Raw genomic sequence first — 18,879 nt, forward strand, 5'->3', positions numbered from 1 at the left:
CCCGGGACACACTCTGTGTCACTGTGGTGGGCCCGATGATGAAGCATGCCACCAACTAGGTTGGTGGGTGAGGGCTTCATGAACAACCCAATGGGTTTGCCGGCGCACGTACTTCATTGAGGCTCCCCCTCCCCCTAATATAGCTAGTCCTTTTTGATCTTGACATACATCCCTGTGTGCCATGCCTACAAACCCACTGCCCTGGCATACCATCAGTCACCTCTCTAGCTGGGTGCCCTATGCCAGTGGTGTGGGCACAGGTGCATGAGCCCGGTGCCCCTACAGCACCCAGCACCCAGGGCCATTCCTGGGCACTGTAAGTGCAGTGATGGAGTATATGGTGCTGGGAGATTGTCATTACAAACTTCACAGCACCATAATGGCTACACTGAAGACTGACAAGTTTGATATCAAACTTCTCAGCACATTAAACCCACACTGATGACAGTGTGGGATTTAATGTAAAATGCACTACAGAGGGCATCTTAGATATGCCAATGCCAATCCAATGCCAATCAGAAGTGCCTCACCTCTTAGAACCTTCCTGAAGGAACTTCAGAGCCTCAGATTTTCTACCGCACGTTGTGCTTAGGGAGTCTCCTTTGAGCTCTGCTCAACTTCTACTCTTCAAGGATTTTCTTCAGGATTTTTTCTTAAGAATCTTTCAGATTCACTTCAGGATTGTTAGCTGCCTTCCAGGATGTCTGAAATGGAGAAGAAAAAGGCTCTTTTCAAGCCATGTTCCACCTGTGGCAAGAAAAGGCTTTTTGTGGAGGATAAGCACAAAGACTGCATCTATTGCCTCTATCCTGACCACCAGGCTGCGGACTGCAAGATCTGTCGCACCTTTTCGACCAAGACCCTCCGGCACCGTGACGGGAGACTTTTGACATGGCTCCAGAAGCTGAAATCCAGGAAGGAGTCTGTTTCTAGTGACCGTGAGGATGCAGCGTCGATGTCTTCCTCAAGGTCAGTCAAGAAGGGTAGGGGTTCCCCTTCTCATTTTGTGGAGAGATCTTCTAAGGCCTCAAAAAAGACCCCCAGTGAGTCTGAGAGCCTGGGTCCCAGCAAATCTCCTCACCGAGGTGAAAAGGAGAGGGTAGGACCTGCTACGCCTTCCAAAGGTGAGAAGACTGCCTCAGCCTTCAAGAAGCCTTCTTCCCAGTCTTCTAAGAGGAGTTTTAAGTCCTCGAAGACGTCGACGGCGGAGGTTCCGTCGACTAAGAAATCGACATCGAAATTAATATCGTCGACGGGGGTTTCGTCGACTAAGGAACAGTCGACGGCAGGTTAATCAGCGTCGACGGGAGTTTTGCCGACGACAAAGGCGCCGACGACGACTGTCTCGTCGACGAGGGCATCGACGACTAAGACTTTGACAATGATGACAGCTGGAGCGTCGACTGTTTCATCGTTGACTACTTCGACGACCCCGATCTCGTCGTCAACGGGTGTTCAACCGTCGACGACGGAACAGTAAACTGTATTGTCCTCTGAAAAGAGAATTACGATTTCCGTCACACAAAACACGCCGGAGATGACTTCTCCGAGGAGTGTCCCCTCCCTGCTACCAACCATGCTCTTTCAAGAAGGGGAGTCAGAGGAGGATACCCAGGACTCTTACAGCTATGCAAATAGTCCCTCCCAACTTCTAGTTAAATGCCAGGAGACTGACTGGGAGGACGAATATGACCAGGAAGAAGTTGGTCATCATCAGACGGCCCAGTCGCAACACCATTCTGGGTAGGATATGGTTACAGTGCTATCTTCTTTTCTGCAAGATCTGCATAAGATGCTGCAGGACTAAAAGTCTAAGGCGAATAGGCCAATTCTGGTCCCAACTGCGCCTACAGTGATTTCTGCCCCATCAATGACGCCAAGTTTACCGGCTCCAGTTTCTCCTCAGCCTCAGACATCCTTTCCACAGGATTCCTCCGGCCTGGCAGATGCCCATGGTGATTCCTCGGATGAGGATCAGCACTCTGATCATGACTCTGTTCCTAATACTGAATGATGACTATCATTCCAGATCCATCATCACAAGTTCCGGATCCAGTTGATTCCCCGCCAGCGGTCATTGGGGGCTTCCATCAGCTGATGGAGAGAGCAGCTGGCAGATTCAAATTGGCCATGCGTAAGGTTACTACTGATTGTTTCCTATATGATTTCAAGGAACCCTTTAGGAAATAGACTAGGTCCATTCCAATTGTAGATAATCTGTGGAAGGAGGGCCTAAAGGCGATTAAGAACCCAGCGACGGTGGTCCCTGTGCTACCGCGTCTGGACAAGAAGTACAAGGCACCCGACGATGGTCCGGCGGCCTTAACGGGTCATCCAAGACCAGACTCCGTTATCTCACAGGTAGCACAGAGGAAATCCCGTAACCCCTCTGCCCCCTTAACTCCTCCGGACAAGGAAGGGCGGAGATTGGATAATGCGGGGAAAAGATTCTCATTGATGGCGAGTTTGCTAGTGCAAGCTGCAAATGCCCTGGCGATCTTGGGTAGATACGACCGCCAGCTTTGGTGTGATGTCGCCCCGTACCTTGACCAGCTACCTCCGGAGTCCACATCAGAGGCAAAAAAGATCTTGCAAGAGGGAGAAGCGACGTCAATGGAGATCATTGACTGTGCAATGGACATTGCGACAACAGCGTTTCGTTCCTTGGCTGGGGCGGCAGTCCTCCGTCGCCAAGGATGGCTCAAGGCTACTTGGTTTCAGCCTGAGATCCAAAATAAGGTCCTGGATCTTCCCTTTGATGAGGCATTATTCGGGAAACTCATTGACACGCTTCAAGAAATAAAAAAGGACACTGACTGCCAGGTCCTTGAGACCCTTCAATACCGCAAGTCTCCTTTTAAGGGATCCATAGGCAGGTAGTAACTACAGGGGATCCTACCAACAGCAACGCTATCCCTCCACAGGCTCAGGTCCCCAGCAATACCGTCCGCCTTATCAACAAAGACAGGGCCAGTCTACAAACTACTCCAGGCCTTACAATAAGAGGAAACAGGCTGGACGGGGACGAGATTAGTCCAAGCGCCAATAGCGGCCTCCTGGCTCTTCCTACTGGACCCTCCTCCAAGAGATCATCAGTTGGAGGCAGGGTCACCAAATACCTTCAAAACTGGTCCAGGATAACATCGGACCGTTGGATGCTCAACATCATTCGGAAAGGGCATACCTTGGAATTTACGCAAGTCCCTCCACCCAAGCCCCCGGCAGCCATTCCATCGAGACACCAGAGTCTCCTGCGGCTCGAGGTCCAACAGATGCTCCGGAAGGGAGCGATCGAGCCGGTCCCCTCAAACCAAAAGGGACAAGGGTTCTATTCCAGGTTCTTCCTGGTGAGGAAGACGCTAGAGAAATGGCACCCCATCTTAGACCTCAGGGAGCTAAACACCCATCTCCTCTCCCTGTCCTTCCGGATGGTCTCTCCTGGACATCTTGAAGCTTATCAGTCCGGGGGATTTCATGGCCACGCTCTATCTCGAGGATGCGTACTTCCACGTTCCGATTCACCCAGCACACAGAAGGTTTCTGCGATTCACAGTAGCCAAGAGCCATTTTCAGTTCACGGTTTTACCCTTTGGGCTCCGCTCAGCCCCGAGGATTTTTACAAAGGTGCTGGCGCCAGTAGCAGCTTTCCTGCGAAGGAACCATTTCCAAGTCTTCACCTACCTGGACGACTGGTTCCTGAAAGCTCCGTCCAGGGAGGCAGCACTGGACGCTGTTCAGGCTTGTACGAATTGGTTTCAGAATCTAGGACTCACTCTAAACAACAAAGTCCTCCTTGGTCCCATCCAGAAAGTCTCGCTTCCTGGGAGCCATCTTGGATTCAAAGCTCTCCAGAGCCTTCCCTACTCCGGAAAGGAGGGAGAAATTACAGACTTTGGCCCGGGATTTACAAGCAAGAAGGTGTCTTTCAGTACGCCGCTACAAGTCTCTACTGGGAGTGATTTCATCGTGTATTCCCCTAATTCCCCATTGCAGACTAAGAATGCGTCCTCTGCAGGAACAACTACGACCAGTGGAAACAGGTCCACGGTTCATTCGAGGACAAAGTGACCGTCACTCCAATAATGAGAGAAGCGGCCTTATGGTGGACAGATCAAGACTTGTCCCAAGGTCTATCCTTCGTAAGCGACCTGTCTCCACAAGTAGTAACAACGGACACGTCATTGGAGGGTTGGGGAGCAGTGATGCAAGACCTGCATGTCCGCGGTCATTGGTCGCCCCAGGAGAAATGTCTCCACATCAACCTTTTAGAGCTAAGGGCGATAAAACTGGCTTTGCAAGCTTTTCTTCCTCGTCTGGAAGGTTCGCAAGTGCTTGTCAGGACGGACAACACCACGGCCATGCACTATGTGAACAAGGAAGGAGGAACCAGTTCTCGTCCATTGTCGCAAGAAGCTCAACAGATCTGGGAATGGGCCATCCTTCAGGGATGTCGCTGAAGGCAGAACACTTGCCAGGGGTCCTAAACAAAAACGCCGACCGACTGAGCAGGTCATCCTCAGTCAGCCACGGATGGGAATTGAATCAGAGTTCTGGAGGTGTTCAGCCAGGCGGGCAGACCGGAGGTGGATCTTTTTGCCACACCGACCAACAAGAAATGCTGGTCTTATGCAAGCAGGCTTCACCATCTAGGTTCTCTGGGGTATGCGCTTTCGATAGAATGGTCAAAAACATTTGTCTACAACTTTCCTCCCATACCTCTGATCCCACGGCTCATCAGGAAGATAAGAGTGGAACCGTGCAGGATGATCCTGATAGCCCCTGCTTGGCCGAGACCGTTCTGGTACATGGAACTCAATCTGTTGTCGATAGCTCCTCTGCCTTTGAGGGTTCTACCAGATCTCCTCACAATGTCCGAAGGACAAGTTTGGCCCCCAGATCCAGTCATTACACCTGACTGCATGGCTCCTGAACAGCGAAAGTTTATGAATCTACCCATATCAAGAGATTAAGGAGGTCCTTTCCTAGGCAAGGGCTCCTTCAACGAACAGGACTTACCGTCTTAGGTGGAAATGATTTTGTTGCTGGTGTAGGAGGGAAAACATTGATCCTTTTACTTCCAAGCCTCATCAGCTCCTACCTTATCTGCTGTCCTTAGCTAAGTCGGGACTAGCCCATTCATCGATTTAAGGTCCATTTGGCAGCAATTTCGAGGTTCAGAAGGACTGGGTCTGGGCCTTCCTTGTGGTCTTCCAGAATTGTCAAGCAATTTCTTAAGGGCTTGGTCAGAGTCTATCCACCAGTGAGACCGCCTCCTCCTACATGGCATTTAAATCTAGTCCTTTCTCAATTCATGAAAGGCCCATTTGATCGAATCCATAGTTCTGACATGAAATACCATTCATGGAAATTGGCTCTTCTCCACGCTCTCACAACGGCTAGGCGTGTTGGAGAGTTGCAGGCCTTGACTATCCAAGAACCTTTCCTCCAATTCAAAAGGAACACTGTAATCATGAGCACTAATCCTAGGTTTATGCCTAAGGTTCCCTCGGACTTCCACTTGAATGAGCCGGTCATTCTGAAGGCGTTCTTTCCTCAACCGGCTACACCAGCAGAAAGAGCATTGCATTCGTTAGATGTACAACTGTTGTTGAAATTCTATTTGGAACTTACTAAGGGATTTCGGAAATCCTGAGTTATTTGTTGCCTTCGGGGGTCCAAGCAAGGGCCTTCCACTGTCCAAACAGGGCGTTTCAAGATGGATCACGAGTGCCATTTTGCATTGTCACACTGCTGCAGGAAAACCTCTGACTGGAAAGATTCGAGCACATTCCACAAGATCTGTGGCTTCTTCAACAGCCCTCTTCGCGGGGGTACAGATTAAAGACCTTTGCAGAGCTGCTACCTAGAGCAGCGTTCACACCTTTTACCTAGCATTACCATTTGGAGTCCTTACAACAAGATGATGCGGCAGTAGGACAGGCTGTCCTGAGGAACCTCTTCCAATAATTGGTGAGCTTTCCTTTCTATCCCACCTTCCGTATTATACATTTTGTATCTTTGTCAGGTTGCCTATTGCTATAATTTTATGATGCAAAATGTGATTTTGTTGCGAACTGCTTACTACTCTGATACAAAAGCATGGGAATCTATGAAAGTTCCAATACCGGGGTAAGAAAACAAGTTACTTACCTGTAACTTTGGTTCCCCAGTATTGGTAACTTTCATAGATTCCCATGCGCCCACCCACCTCCCCGAGGAAAGCTCAGCCTACAACATATATTGTGTCGAAGTACACAACGACTACGAAAATCTGAGGCTCTGAGGTTCCTTCAGGAAGGTTCTAACAGGTAAGGCACTTCTGATTGGCTGATGCCTAAGTTTGGTCTCTTTTACACAAAGAGGGTGATATGCTACAAAAGGGAATGAGGCCTAGGCCTTTTTACTGTCTTTTGTACCTACAGCTATGGTATTTTTGTTACCGAGACTCCATTCCGACGACGGGGAATGATACAAAAGCATGGGAATCTATGAAAGTTACCAATACTGGGCGAACCAAAGTTACAGGTAAGTAACTTTTCTTTCTCACAGTAGATGTGCAAACTAAACAAGCTACTGTGGGCCAGGCTGTACTTAAAACACTGTTTCAGACTACTGCAACAGATGCAGGTGGTCGCCGCTAACAGTAGGTACTGCTATACAATCTATGCACGGACTGTAATCTCTAGCTCATATGTATCGAACGGAAAATGCTACTTACCAGTATGCATCGGTTCTTGGCATGTAGAGCTGCAGAGTTACACATGCCCACCCTCCTCCCCGGCTACATTTATCTGTTCCAGTATTATCTTAATTGGATACAGCTTACATGAGCATCCTTCCTTTTTCTTACAAAGCTCTATCATTTCCCTGCTGGCAAAAAACAATCTAAGGATGGGGCTGATGCCCATGCGCACTATGGTCCAAAGGAGGAGTCTGCTATCCCGTCCCTTCCAAAGACTTTTCAGGACAAAAACAAACTGCAAACATACGGGCCTAACACTAGGTGGCGATCTATGCACAGTGTGTAACTCTGAAGCTCTACATGCCAAGAAAAGATGCATACTGGTAAGTAGCATTTTCCTTCCTACAGCTGCACCATCTCCTGCTCCAGTGCTTTCTCTACCTCCTGTGGTGCAAAGTCAACATTCACCCCTTACTATGTCTCAAGTGCCTGTGCAGCAGCTGCCATCTACAGATTAAGACTAAGGACAACAAGAAGGGGAAATTCCAGATATAAAATCTCGTCCAGACAAATGGGATGACGTTATCCCTCAACCAGCGTCTCCATCTCCACCTCAAGTAGACTGACCTCCAGAGGATATTGGAGGATTTCATAATCTGAGTGAGCAGCCAGGCGTTTTGAGCTTCCAATGCCTTCTCACCAACAAGACTGTTTGCTTTACGATTTCAAGGAACCTTTTAAAATATCAGTCAGGTCTATGCCCATTATCAATTTTATATTTGGGATCAGGGCATTAAGATAATGAGTAACCCAGCCACAGTTCCTCCGGTCTTACCAAGGGTCGACAAGAAATACAAAGCCCCTGATGACACGCCTGTCTCATAGACATGATTCAGTGATTGCTCGGGCGACAACGCAGGTCAAAGAACCCATCAGTTCCACTATCTTCACCTCCAGATATGGCGGTTAGGAGGCTAGGCAACATCTGCAAACGTTTTTCTACTATGTTGGTGTTGGCCGATAGAGCATCCAATTCCTTAACCCTGCTGGGGGCGGTACAACAGACGGATGTGGTCAGACATCGCTCCTTACCTCTACAATCTCCCGCAAGACATCAAGGAGGATGCGAAAAAAGCTTTCTGGAGGGGGAGCGCTCTGCTTCGGAGATAATTGATTGCACAATGGACATCGCTTCCACTGGTTTCTGTCAGTTTGCTGGAGCCGCCGTTCTAAGGTGCCAAGGATGGCTGAAGGTTACAACATTCACGCCTGAAGTCCAGACCAAAATTCTAGATATGCCTTATGATGGACAAGAACTATTCGGTAAAGCAGATCGAAGCCCTTCAGGGAAACAAAAAAACACTGACACGGCCAAAGCTTTGTGTACCATCCAGTACAAAAGAACCCCTTTTCGTGGTGCACGGGGTAAAAGCCAGTCCTACAGAGGAGATTACCAGCAATATAGGTATCATTACTATACCTCCTCTAGGCCGCAATACAGAACGCAGTACAATAGATCTTCCTTTCGAGGTAAGACGGTACGACAAAAGGAGTAGCCAGATATCAATGACCTCACTGCCGGTGCAATTTCTTCACCTCCCCCCAAAGTAGGAGGTAAAATCTCCCATTATCTCAAACTGGAAGCGAATCACAACGGATCGCTGGGTCTTACAACTAGTACAATTCAGCCATTCTCTAGAATTTATACAGCTACCCCCGCCAACACCTCCTCAACCTCTGGCTCACAAGCATTTGCGCCTGTTAGAGTTGGAAATAACAGCAATGATCCGAAAAGGAGCCACAGCACATGTTAATTTTCATCTAAGGGGAAAAGGTTTCTATTCCCGTGTCTTTATAGTGTGTAAAAAAAAAAAAGTGGATGCCAATTTTAGAGTTACAAAATCTAAACAAATTCCTCAAACAGTCATTCCGCATGGTCACCATTCTGGAGGTCTTGCAGCTTCTAAGTAGGAATGACTACATGGTATCCCCGGATCTTCAAGACGCCTAGTTCCATAGACCCATTACAAAAAGCAGGAAACATTTATCCAGTTCGCTGTATCTGGCAGGTATTATCAATTCTGAGTGTTATCCTTCGGACTTAAGTTTGCCCCTCGCATTCTCACGAAGTGCCTAGCACCAGTAGCGGCATATCTCAGACAACATCATCACCAGGTTTTCCCGTATCAACGACTGGCTCGTCAAAGCTCCTTCTTTCAAATCCGCAAAGAAGTCTTCCGAAGCCGGTCTCTGGCTTTTCATCAAATTGGATTTCACACTAAACCCAGAGAAATCCGTCCTAGAGCCTTCTCGACTACTTCGTTCCTGGAAGCTATCCTAGATACGGTTCTGAAAAGAGCCTATCTAACCGCAAAAAGACCACAAAAGCTTCTGATGTTAGCAAGCCGCATACAAAGAAGTACCTTTGGGTGCGCCTGTACAACTCTGTTCGGCATGATGTCGTCTTGTATCCTTCTGATACCCCACTGCCTTCTACAATTGCGTGCTCTTCAGGAAGCTTTAACCACTCAATGGGTTCAGATAAACGGAACCTTCAACATCATTCAAGTGACCTCACAAATTGTCACCTTGCTATCTTGTTGACTCTTCCTCACCCTCTGGCCCGGGGGTTACCTTTCCTCCCAAATGCCTCTCCTCTGGTGATAACCGATGCTTCTCAGGAAGGTTGGGGAAGGGGGGGGCCCTTCCTTCAGGAACTTCAGTTCAGTGGCAAGTAGCCACCTTCTCAGCGGAATCTACACCTAAATCTCTTGGAACTAAGTTCAATCTTTCTAGTCCTTCAGGCTGTCCTGCCAAGGATACCAAATTATCTGATGCTTGTCAGAATAGAGAATACTACAACAAAGCTCTGTCTAAACAAATGAGGAACTCCATCTCTCTCCCAAGAATCTCAACGAAATTGGAAGTGGGCAATTCAACCCGGAATTTTGTTGATTGGCCTACGTTCCAAGGTAGGAAAATACAACAACGGATTCACTAAGAGTACCTGCCATGAGTGGGAGTTGAACCAAGATACTCTCAACAGTATAGTCTCCCATTGGAGCGAACAGACTATAGACTGGCTTGCCACAAACGTCCATGCCAAATGCCACCACAACAGTAATCTCTGTGGAATACTTTTTCAATAGCATGGTATGGCATATATTGCCTATGCTTTTCCGCCAATTCCTATCTTTCCAGGGTTCTAAAAAAGATTAAAGCGGAGCCTTGACAACTAATTGTAATAGTTCCAGGGTGTAAAGATCACACCGGCCATGTTTCAAGCAGTAGCGTGGTGGACACAACCACAAAATGTCTGTCTGACTTACTTTCCTTACCGAACCAGCTCTGCTGGTTATTACCACTGATGCACCCTGGAAGATTGGGAGCTTTTCTTCAAGACCTCTAGGTCAAAGGTCGTTGGAAGTTAAAGGAACAGCAACTTCACATCCATCTACTAGAGCTCACAGCAATGGGATTAGCATTGCTGGCTTTTCTGCCGAGAATACAAGGGGATCTGCTGTACTAATCTGGATAGACCACACAGCAGTGCGTTATCTCAACAAACAGGGTGGTACGAGATCTCTCTCCCTGTCTCAGGAAGCCCAGAAAATATGGGAGTGGGCAGTTCAAAAGGGGATATCCATCAAAGTGGGACATCTTTCGGGAGATCAGAATGTCAAGGCGGACACTCTGAGCATGCTCAAACCAACCTGCCATGAGTGGGAGATCAATCCGGAAATTCTAGAAGAGGTCTTCAGAAGGTGGGGAAAACAAACCGTGGATCTTTTTGCGACAGCTCACAAAAAAAATCCTGGTTCTTCGCAAGCTGGCTTTACCAACTGGTTCTTGCGGGAATGTGTTTTTGATGGCATGGTCAGGCGCCTTGCCTACTCCTTTGCTCCAATTCCCCATCTGCCACGCATTCTGATGATCAAGAGCGAACCATGCAGAATGATCCTGATGGTCCCATGGTGGCCCAGACAACACTGGTTCACGGAGCTTCTTCTGCTGTCGGAGGCTCATCAAATTCATCTTCAACCAATACCTTCGCTCTTGACTAAGTCACAGGGACCAGTATTTCATCCAGATCCGAAATCACTACGTTTAGCGGCTTGGCTCCTGAAGACTGAATTTCAGCCTTTAAATATTTCATCAGAATGCAGAGCTATATTGTCGAAGTCCAGAGCAGAGAGTACAAACAGAACATACAGGATGAAATGGAAAAGGTTCTGTCTATGGGGCGTCTCCCCCCCCCCTGATAGCGAGTGTCCATACAATCTACATTTGTTTTGCGACCGTATTTGCGGTAGGAAAACACTCATAGTTTACCACCTACTTGATGTAGGTGGTAAGCGACTCGCAAATATATGGGGACCCCTTCCCCTGTTTGTGTGTGTGTGTGTGTGTGTGTGTGTGTGTGTGTTCCTTTTTTTTGAGCAGGCAATCGTCCAGGGACCACTGCCTGCCCATAAAAAATGAAACTGAATAGTTTCCTTTTTTTTTTTAATGCATCCCGTTTTCCATTAAGAAAAACGGGCTGCATAAAAAACAAAACAAAAAAAAAACTGGGAAAAAAAAACGGCTTGATATAAAACGCCTTCCCAGACATGATGTTCTGCTGACCCCAGCAGGCCATCCTCCCTGTGAGTGCTAGCCATTCCCAATGGGGTCGCAAATTGCGCTTGCCTCATGAACATTGATGAGGCAAGCAATTTGCGACCCCATTGGTAGTTGCAAACATTAAATCAACAAAAAAGAGGTATGCAGTTCCTAAGGAGGGGAAGAGTGACTGATGCGAAGGACTGGCTGATGTACAATAGCCCAAAACGAGGAAGGGGAATTCCTCCTTTCAGATATAATGCCCTCTCACACCCAGCCCGCTAGGTGTCATGCTTCATCATCGGGCGTGCTCCTCGTCTGGACGGCGGTGCAATTCCCGACGGGCACCCTCAGTGGGGGCTCTTTAGCGGAGATCTTTTATCCTTGCCATTTGGTGAGTGCGTGTGAGGGGTCCTAATAGGTGAAAGTGTAGTGAATGAACTTGTGAAAGGTTTAAAACACGGCAAGGTGGTCAGGGCCACTACTTTATTAATCCTGCCTCCTACCCTGGTTAAGAGTGATGGCAACTAACCTACTGTAATGTGCTGGGTAGTTGTATTTGTATGGGTGACATGTTTCTTGCCGAAAGGTCCCAAGGAGTGGGATCCAGCGTCAATTCTTCAGGACCAAGAGAAAATAAAAACAAGGTGTTGTGAACTACACTGGTAACTGGTTGCCTGGTGTATTAACCTAAATATTACCAGTTGTGAGGTACCAAGAGCGGTCAACGTCCCTCGGTGCTGGAATGAATCTAAAGGTATATCACTATTGGCAGCATCGGTGAGCAGGCAACAAAAGCACGTTGAAGTAACATGTTGTGTCAGTACTTCGCGCCTAGTAGGAGGAGTACCTACCCCGTGTTGACTCCGCATCACCCACCTGTGAGCAGTGCATCTTCGAGAGCCCCCTGTCTCCATTGGTTAACGATGAGAAGCAATTGAGAAGCAATGAGGTCCCTGTGTGAACTTCCTTGCTAATGAATTTGAGAACTCACTTGCCCCACATATCAATAGTTTTCTGCCTTATATACTTGGACTAATGGCAGTGGTGTCTTTGGGCCTCTGCCTCCGAGATGAATTCTCTGTCCTCAGCTTGACGTTCTTGCTGGTGAGCAAAGGGATGTTGTGTTTCTTGTTTACTTTCTATTGCCCCCCTTCCTTTTCACTCTGTGGCTCCTCCCTCCTTTTTTCTCTTTCTTTTGGTTCGCATTGCCTGCCCCACCGGCCAGCAGATGTAGGTGGGAGTAGGTTATTTTTGTTTCTACATTTCAATAAAACAGAGTTGAACAAAACTTACATCTATTTGTCATTTAGTTGTCCATTGTGCTAAAATTTGAATTTGTTGTCAAAATGGAAAAAAAAAGTTTCCCTGTTATTGTACCTGCTTGTGCCATTCCAAATTCTGTGTTCATGGTTGCCCTCTGGCCTGTAGCGGCTCCTAGGGGGCAACAAATTAAATAAAAATAACAACCTTACCAGCAGCCGGCTATCCTCTGTCTTTCTTGCCATGATGCAGGAAACTGGAAGCACACAGGCTTGCAAGACTCCATTAGCCAATCGCCACGCTGTTGATCAGCTTCAAGATTGGTCTGTGCGCTGTGGTTTAGCGCTTAGACAGGAACTGGGTTCCTCTGCATATTCTCCACCCAGGCTGTGCAATACTGCCCGTGGGGGACCTGCAAAGTGCGCATGACTGCTTGACTGGCCCAAGATGACCGGTTAAACAGTCATGCACACTTAGAGAGAGTGTACCACTTCTCCCCTACAGAGCTGCTATGGAAAAATAAAATGATTAGAACATGGTGTTATTATCATTTTATTTTTCTTGTGGGGTGACACTCCTTCGCCTTAGCGGAGGAGGAGCTGCAGCTGCTTTTGGCTCCTTATTTTGAAATGTGAAGTAATAGCAAACTAAGAGTTTATAATGTTGCTGCATAGTATGAAGTTCTGCTCTCCCTCTTAAGTTCTTTAATATATATTCTAGGGACAGACGAAGACACCATTCTCAAGCTTCTCATTTCCCGGAGCAATAAGCAACGCCAGCAGATAGCTCTGGCCTATAAAACTCAATTTGGCAGGGTAAGACTGAAATCCATTATTTTCAAATATTGATACTTAATGAGCCTTGGTTAGAGTTGTAATTCTATGATTATCTTGACTGATTGCATATGTAAACTTTGAGTGGAACATAATTTTGTTACGGCTGTGTCCATATGTGTTTTTTGTTGCATACATATACATCAGCAGAAAAATCCCAGACTGATCAAGTCTGGCGTTTTCTCTACTTTAAACTCTACATTAAATAGCCTGAGCATTCTGGCCCCAAACGAATAGCTGTAGGTAAAAGTGCACTGGGATGAACGGTTGCTACCCCTTTTGCATCTCCTCTTGATTTTACTTTCCTGGTCAAGGTTTTGCCGGTCTGTAATGAGGGATGTTGTGCTGTTCACCCCGGGTAAAACTACTGGTTTCCTCTCGTTCTGTGCTGCCAAACTCTATCTTCACTCCTCCTTCCCTCCCCAATTGATTCTTCTAAGGGAATACTTGGAAGAATTTATGTGGGAAATAATTCAGTGTTTCAGCGAAATTACCACTTGGCTCTGTAGAATGAGGGGCATTGGGTGGGTTTACTCAGGTAGAATTTGTCTTGGGGTAACTGCCTTCTGAAATCGTTATAGATTTTTGCTGCCTTCCTCTTGGTGTCTTCTTTCCCAAAAGCCATGAAACATTTTGATGCCCTTCGAATGCCTCGGACTACAGGTTTTCTGGTTCCTTAACCTGTGGTGGCATCATGCACATGCAAGGAGGGTGTCTACAGACCAATGGTATTCCTAGAATAAGGCTGATGCTCTTCAATGAGCAACAGAGAACCTTCACCCTTCATTCACTTTGCCCGCCCCACTCCCCAAATGTTTAATGTTTACACCAGCTAAGCTTGTCTTGTCAGAACACATTTTTAGATCTGGCTTAGAGACCGCTTTAGCTGCCTAGCTGGTCTCGTGTTCTCAAAAAATCTGTGTGTGTGTGTGACCCCTATTTATACCGATGTGTCTTTTGAATGGCTTATCGGCTCCGTCTTTTTATATTTTCTTTTAAAGTATTTTGAAATCTTCCTGCTCACGGATAGCATTACTAACTTTCCTGACGTATGGTTTTGTGTTGCTGCTCTTTATCTCTTGGGTAGACAGACGATTCAAAATGTTAATCCTTTACCCCAGTATTGGAACTTTCATAGATTCCCATGCTTTGTATCATTCCCCGTCGTCGGAATGGGAGTCTTGGTAACAAAAATACCATAGCTGTAGGTACAATAGGCCTCATTCCCTTTTGTAGCATGTCACCCTCTTTGTGTAAAAGAGACTAAACTTAGGCCTCAGCCAATCAGAAGTGCCTCAACACTTAGAACCTTCCTGAAGGAACCTCAGAGCCTCAGATTTTCTACCGCACGTTGTGCTTAGGGAGTCTCCTGTGAGCTCTGCTCAACTTCTACTCTTCAAAGCATTTACTTCAGGATTTATTCTTCACAATCTTTCAGTTCAGGGTTTTACCCTTTGGACTCCGCTCAGCCCCCAGAATTTTCACAAAGGTGCTGGCGCCAGTGGCAGCTTTTCTGCGAAGGAACCATTTTCAAGTCTTCCCTTACCTGGACGACTGGTTACTGAAAGCTCCGTCCAGGGAGGCAGCACTGGAGGCTGTTCAAGCTTGTACCAATTTGTTTCAGAATCTGGGACTCACTCTGAACAACGAGAAGTCTTCCCTGGTCCCGTCCAGAAAGGCTCTCTTCCTGGGAGCCATCTTGGATTCAAAGCTCTCATGAGCCTTCCCTACTCCGGAAAAGAGGGCAAAATTACAGACCTTGGCCCAGGACTTACAAACAAAAAGGTGTCTTTCAGTACGCTGCTACAAGTCTCTACTGGGAGTAATTTCATCATGTATCCCACTAATTCCCCATTGCAGACTGAGAATGCGTCCTCTGCAGGAACAACTGGGCAACCAGTGGAAACAAGTCCACAGTTCATTCAAGGACAGAGTGACGGTCACTCCAAGGATGAAGGAAGCGGCCTTGTGGTCGACAAATCAATACAACTTGTCCCAAGGTCTATCCTTCGTAAGCGACCCGTCTCCACAAGTGGTAACAACGGACACGTCACTGGAGGGTTGGGGGGCAGTAATGCAAGACCTGCATGTCAGCGGTCATTGGTCGCCCCAGGAGAGATGCCTCCACATGAACCTGTTAGAGCTCAGGGCGATACGGCTGGCTCTGCAAGCTTTTCTTCCTCGTCTGGAAGGTTCACACGTGCTGATCAGGACTGACAACACCGCGGCCATGCACTATGTGAACAAGGAGGGAGGAACCAGATCTCGTCTATTGTCGCAAGAAGCACAGCAGATCTGGGAATGGGCGATCCTTCAGAGGATATCACTAAAGGCCGAACACTTACCAGGCGTCCTAAACGAAAACGCCGACAGACTGAGCAGGTCTTTCTCAGTCAGCCACGAATGGGAATTAAATCGGACAGTTTTTGAGGAGGTCTTCAGCCAGTGGGGCAGACCGGAGATCGATCTTTTTGCCACTCCGACCAACAAGAAATGCCGGTCTTATGCAAGCAGGCTTCCCCATCGAGATTCTCTGGGGAGTGCGCTTTCGATAGCATGGTCGATGACATTTGTCTACGCTTTTCCTCCCATACCTCTGATCCCACGGCTCATCAGGAAGATCAAGGTGGAGCCGTGCAGGATGTTCCTGATAGCCCCTGCTTGGCCGCAGCAGTTCTGGTTCACGGAACTCCATCTGCTGTCGATAGCTTCTCCTCTTCCTTTGGAGGTTCTACCAGATCTCCTCAGAATGTCCGAAGGACAAGTTTAGCACCCAGATCCGCAGTCATTACACCTGACTGCATGGCTCCTGAGCAGCGAAAGTTTATGAACCTACCCATATCAAGTGAGGTTAAGGAGGTCCTTTCTCAGGCAAGGGCTCCTTCCACGAACAGGACTTACCGTCTTAAGTGGAAGAGATTTTGTTGCTGGTACAGGAAAGAGAGCATTGACCCTTTCGCTTCCAAGGCTCATCAGATCCTTCCTTATCTGCTGTCCTTAGCTAAGTCGGGATTAGCCCATTCATCGATTAAGGTCCATTTGGCAGCAATATCAAGGTTCAGGAAGACTGGGTCTGGAACCTCCTTGTGGTCTTCAAGAATTGTTAAGCAATTTCTAAAGGGCTTGTTCAGAGTCTATCCTCCAGTGAGACCGCCTCCTCCAACATGGCATCTGAATCTACTCCTTTCTCAACTCATGAAGGGCCCGTTTGAACAAATCCATCGTTCTGACATGAAATACCTTTCATGGAAATTAGCTCTCCTCCTCGCTTTCACGTCGGCTAGGCGTGTTGGAGAATTGCAGACCTTGACTATCCAAGAACCTTTCCTTCAATTCAAGAGAAACACTGTAATCATGCGAACTAATCCGAGGTTTATGCCTAAAGTTCCCTCTGACTTCCACTTGAATGAGCCGGTCATTCTGAAGGCGTTCTTTCCTCAACCGGCTACACCAGCATAGAGAACATTACATTCGCTAGATGTGCAACGGTGCTTGAAATTCTACTTGGAGCGTACTAAAAGTTTTCGGAAAACCTCAGTTATTTATTGCCTTTGGGGGTCCCAGCAAGGGCCTTCCACTATCCAAACAAGGTGTTTAGAGATGGATCACGAGTGCCATTCTGCATTGTCATACTGCTGCAGGACAACCTCTGACTGGAAAGATTCGAGCACATTCCACGAGATCTGTGGCTTCTTCGACAGCCCTCTTCACGGGGGTGCAGATTAAAGACGTTTGCAGAGCTGCTACCTGGAGCAGCGTTCACACCTTTACCAGGCATTACTGCTTGGAGTCCTTAAAACAAGATGATGCGGCAGTAGGACAGGCTGTCCTGAGGAACCTCTTCCAATGATTGGTGAGCTTTCCTTTCTCTCCCACCTTCCGTATTATACATTTTGTATCTTTGTCATGTTGCCTATTGCTTTTTTGTGATGATGCAAAATGTGATTTTGTTGCTAACTGCTTGCTACTCTGATACAAAGCATGGGAATCTATGAAAGTTCCAATACTGGGGTAAGAAAACAAGTTACTTACCTGTAACTTTGGTTCCCCAGTATTGGTAACTTTCATAGATTCCCATGCGCCCACCCACCTCCCCGAGGAAAGCTCAGCCTACAGCGGATATGGTGTCTAAGTACACAGAAGTGAAGAAGTGTGGCTCAGGGGTTAGAGGCAGCAGACCCGGAAGCTGAGATCGGTCCTGGACCAGGGTTCAATTCCCCGCCTCGGCGGGTCTTGGGCTAAAAATTCCACGGACTCGATAATTCTCGCCCCGGTGCCTCCTCGACTCACGGGTTCACACTCTGCGACTCTGGGCAATAGCTTGCTTAATCTCCACAACAGCCCCTCGCGGCGGGATGCCTGACTTTCACCTTGTGGATACCCTGCTATCTCACAGGGGAATACCAGGAAGGGTTCCCTAAGCAAGCGCCGGGACACCCACTGCGGGTAGCTGTGCGCTATATAAGCTCAACTACATTTACATTTACATTTACAACGGCTACAAAAATCTGAGGCTCTGAGGTTCCTTCAGGAAGGTTTTAAGTGGTGAGGCACTTCTGATTGGCAGAGGCCTAAGTTTTGTCTCTTTTACACAAAGAGGGTGATATGCTACAAAAGGGAATGAGGCCTAGGCCTTTTTCCTTGGTCTTTTGTACCTACAGCTATGGTATTTTTGTTACCGAGACTCCCATTCCGACGACGGGGAATGATACAAAGCATGGGAATCTATGAAAGTTACCAATACTGGGGAACCAAAGTTACAGGTAAGTAACTGGTTTTCTTTTTCCCCTCTGCTTTTTGATTGATTCGTTCATGCTCTGTGCTATTTTATCTGGATCACTTTACTCCTCCTGGCTCCCTCTCCACTCTGCATTTGTTTTGCTGTTCTTCTCCTGTGTTCTATTTTTTTACTTGCCCTCGGATTGTGACCTCTACTCAGTATTCCTACTTTACCATGGATACTACGTCTTGCAAACTCCTCGGATAATATTTCTTCCAGGCTTCTGACTGATCTGGAAAACGTTTTCACCAATCGCTGCGAGATGGCACCATGTGTCTCAGGTTGTTTCTCCAACTCCAGAAGTAAGTTCTAATTGTTCCCATGTGGAGAAAAGCAGTATTTGTAGTAGATTTATGATCCACAGTAAGTTGCCATTTGGTAGCAAACTTTGGGGGCCCACAGGGATCGTTGTGAACATACCTTTATGGTGTCAAGGCGCACACCTTGCAGTTGGGGGAACTGGGGAATGGTGTCATGACCCACCTTCTTTTGTCTAAAATCACGGTTTGTATGGTAGTTTTTTTTTTTTTATTTCAAACGTGTTTTATTGATTTTAAAAGCAGTAATAGACATCGTGATACAGTGGATAGGCAATCGGCATAAACAGCGGGCGGGACAGACAAGCATGTCTTCCCTGAAAGTGGAAGAAAAGGCGAGGTAGGTATGCCAGAACAAGAATACGATGTCAAGGAAGCAAATTGTAAACAGTGCAGGAAAGC

The 18,879-nt window shown here is 47.3% G+C and overlaps 1 protein-coding gene across 3 annotated transcripts in view; it reads left to right on the forward strand.

Annotated features, from left to right (window-relative positions):
- Positions 1-18,879, forward strand: part of ANXA5 (annexin A5) — a 1,060,565-nt gene that overhangs the window by 241,881 nt on the left and 799,805 nt on the right. For all 3 annotated transcript variants that reach the window (XM_078676848.1, XM_078676851.1, XM_078676850.1), the window contains exon 4: positions 13,268-13,362. In XM_078676848.1, coding sequence (XP_078532974.1) covers positions 13,268-13,362 — 95 coding nt within the window. The remainder of the gene's footprint in view (positions 1-13,267; positions 13,363-18,879) is intronic.

The sequence above is a fragment of the Lissotriton helveticus genome, chromosome 2_1 (assembly GCF_964261635.1).
Source record: "Lissotriton helveticus chromosome 2_1, aLisHel1.1, whole genome shotgun sequence".
NCBI lineage: Eukaryota > Metazoa > Chordata > Amphibia > Caudata > Salamandridae > Lissotriton > Lissotriton helveticus.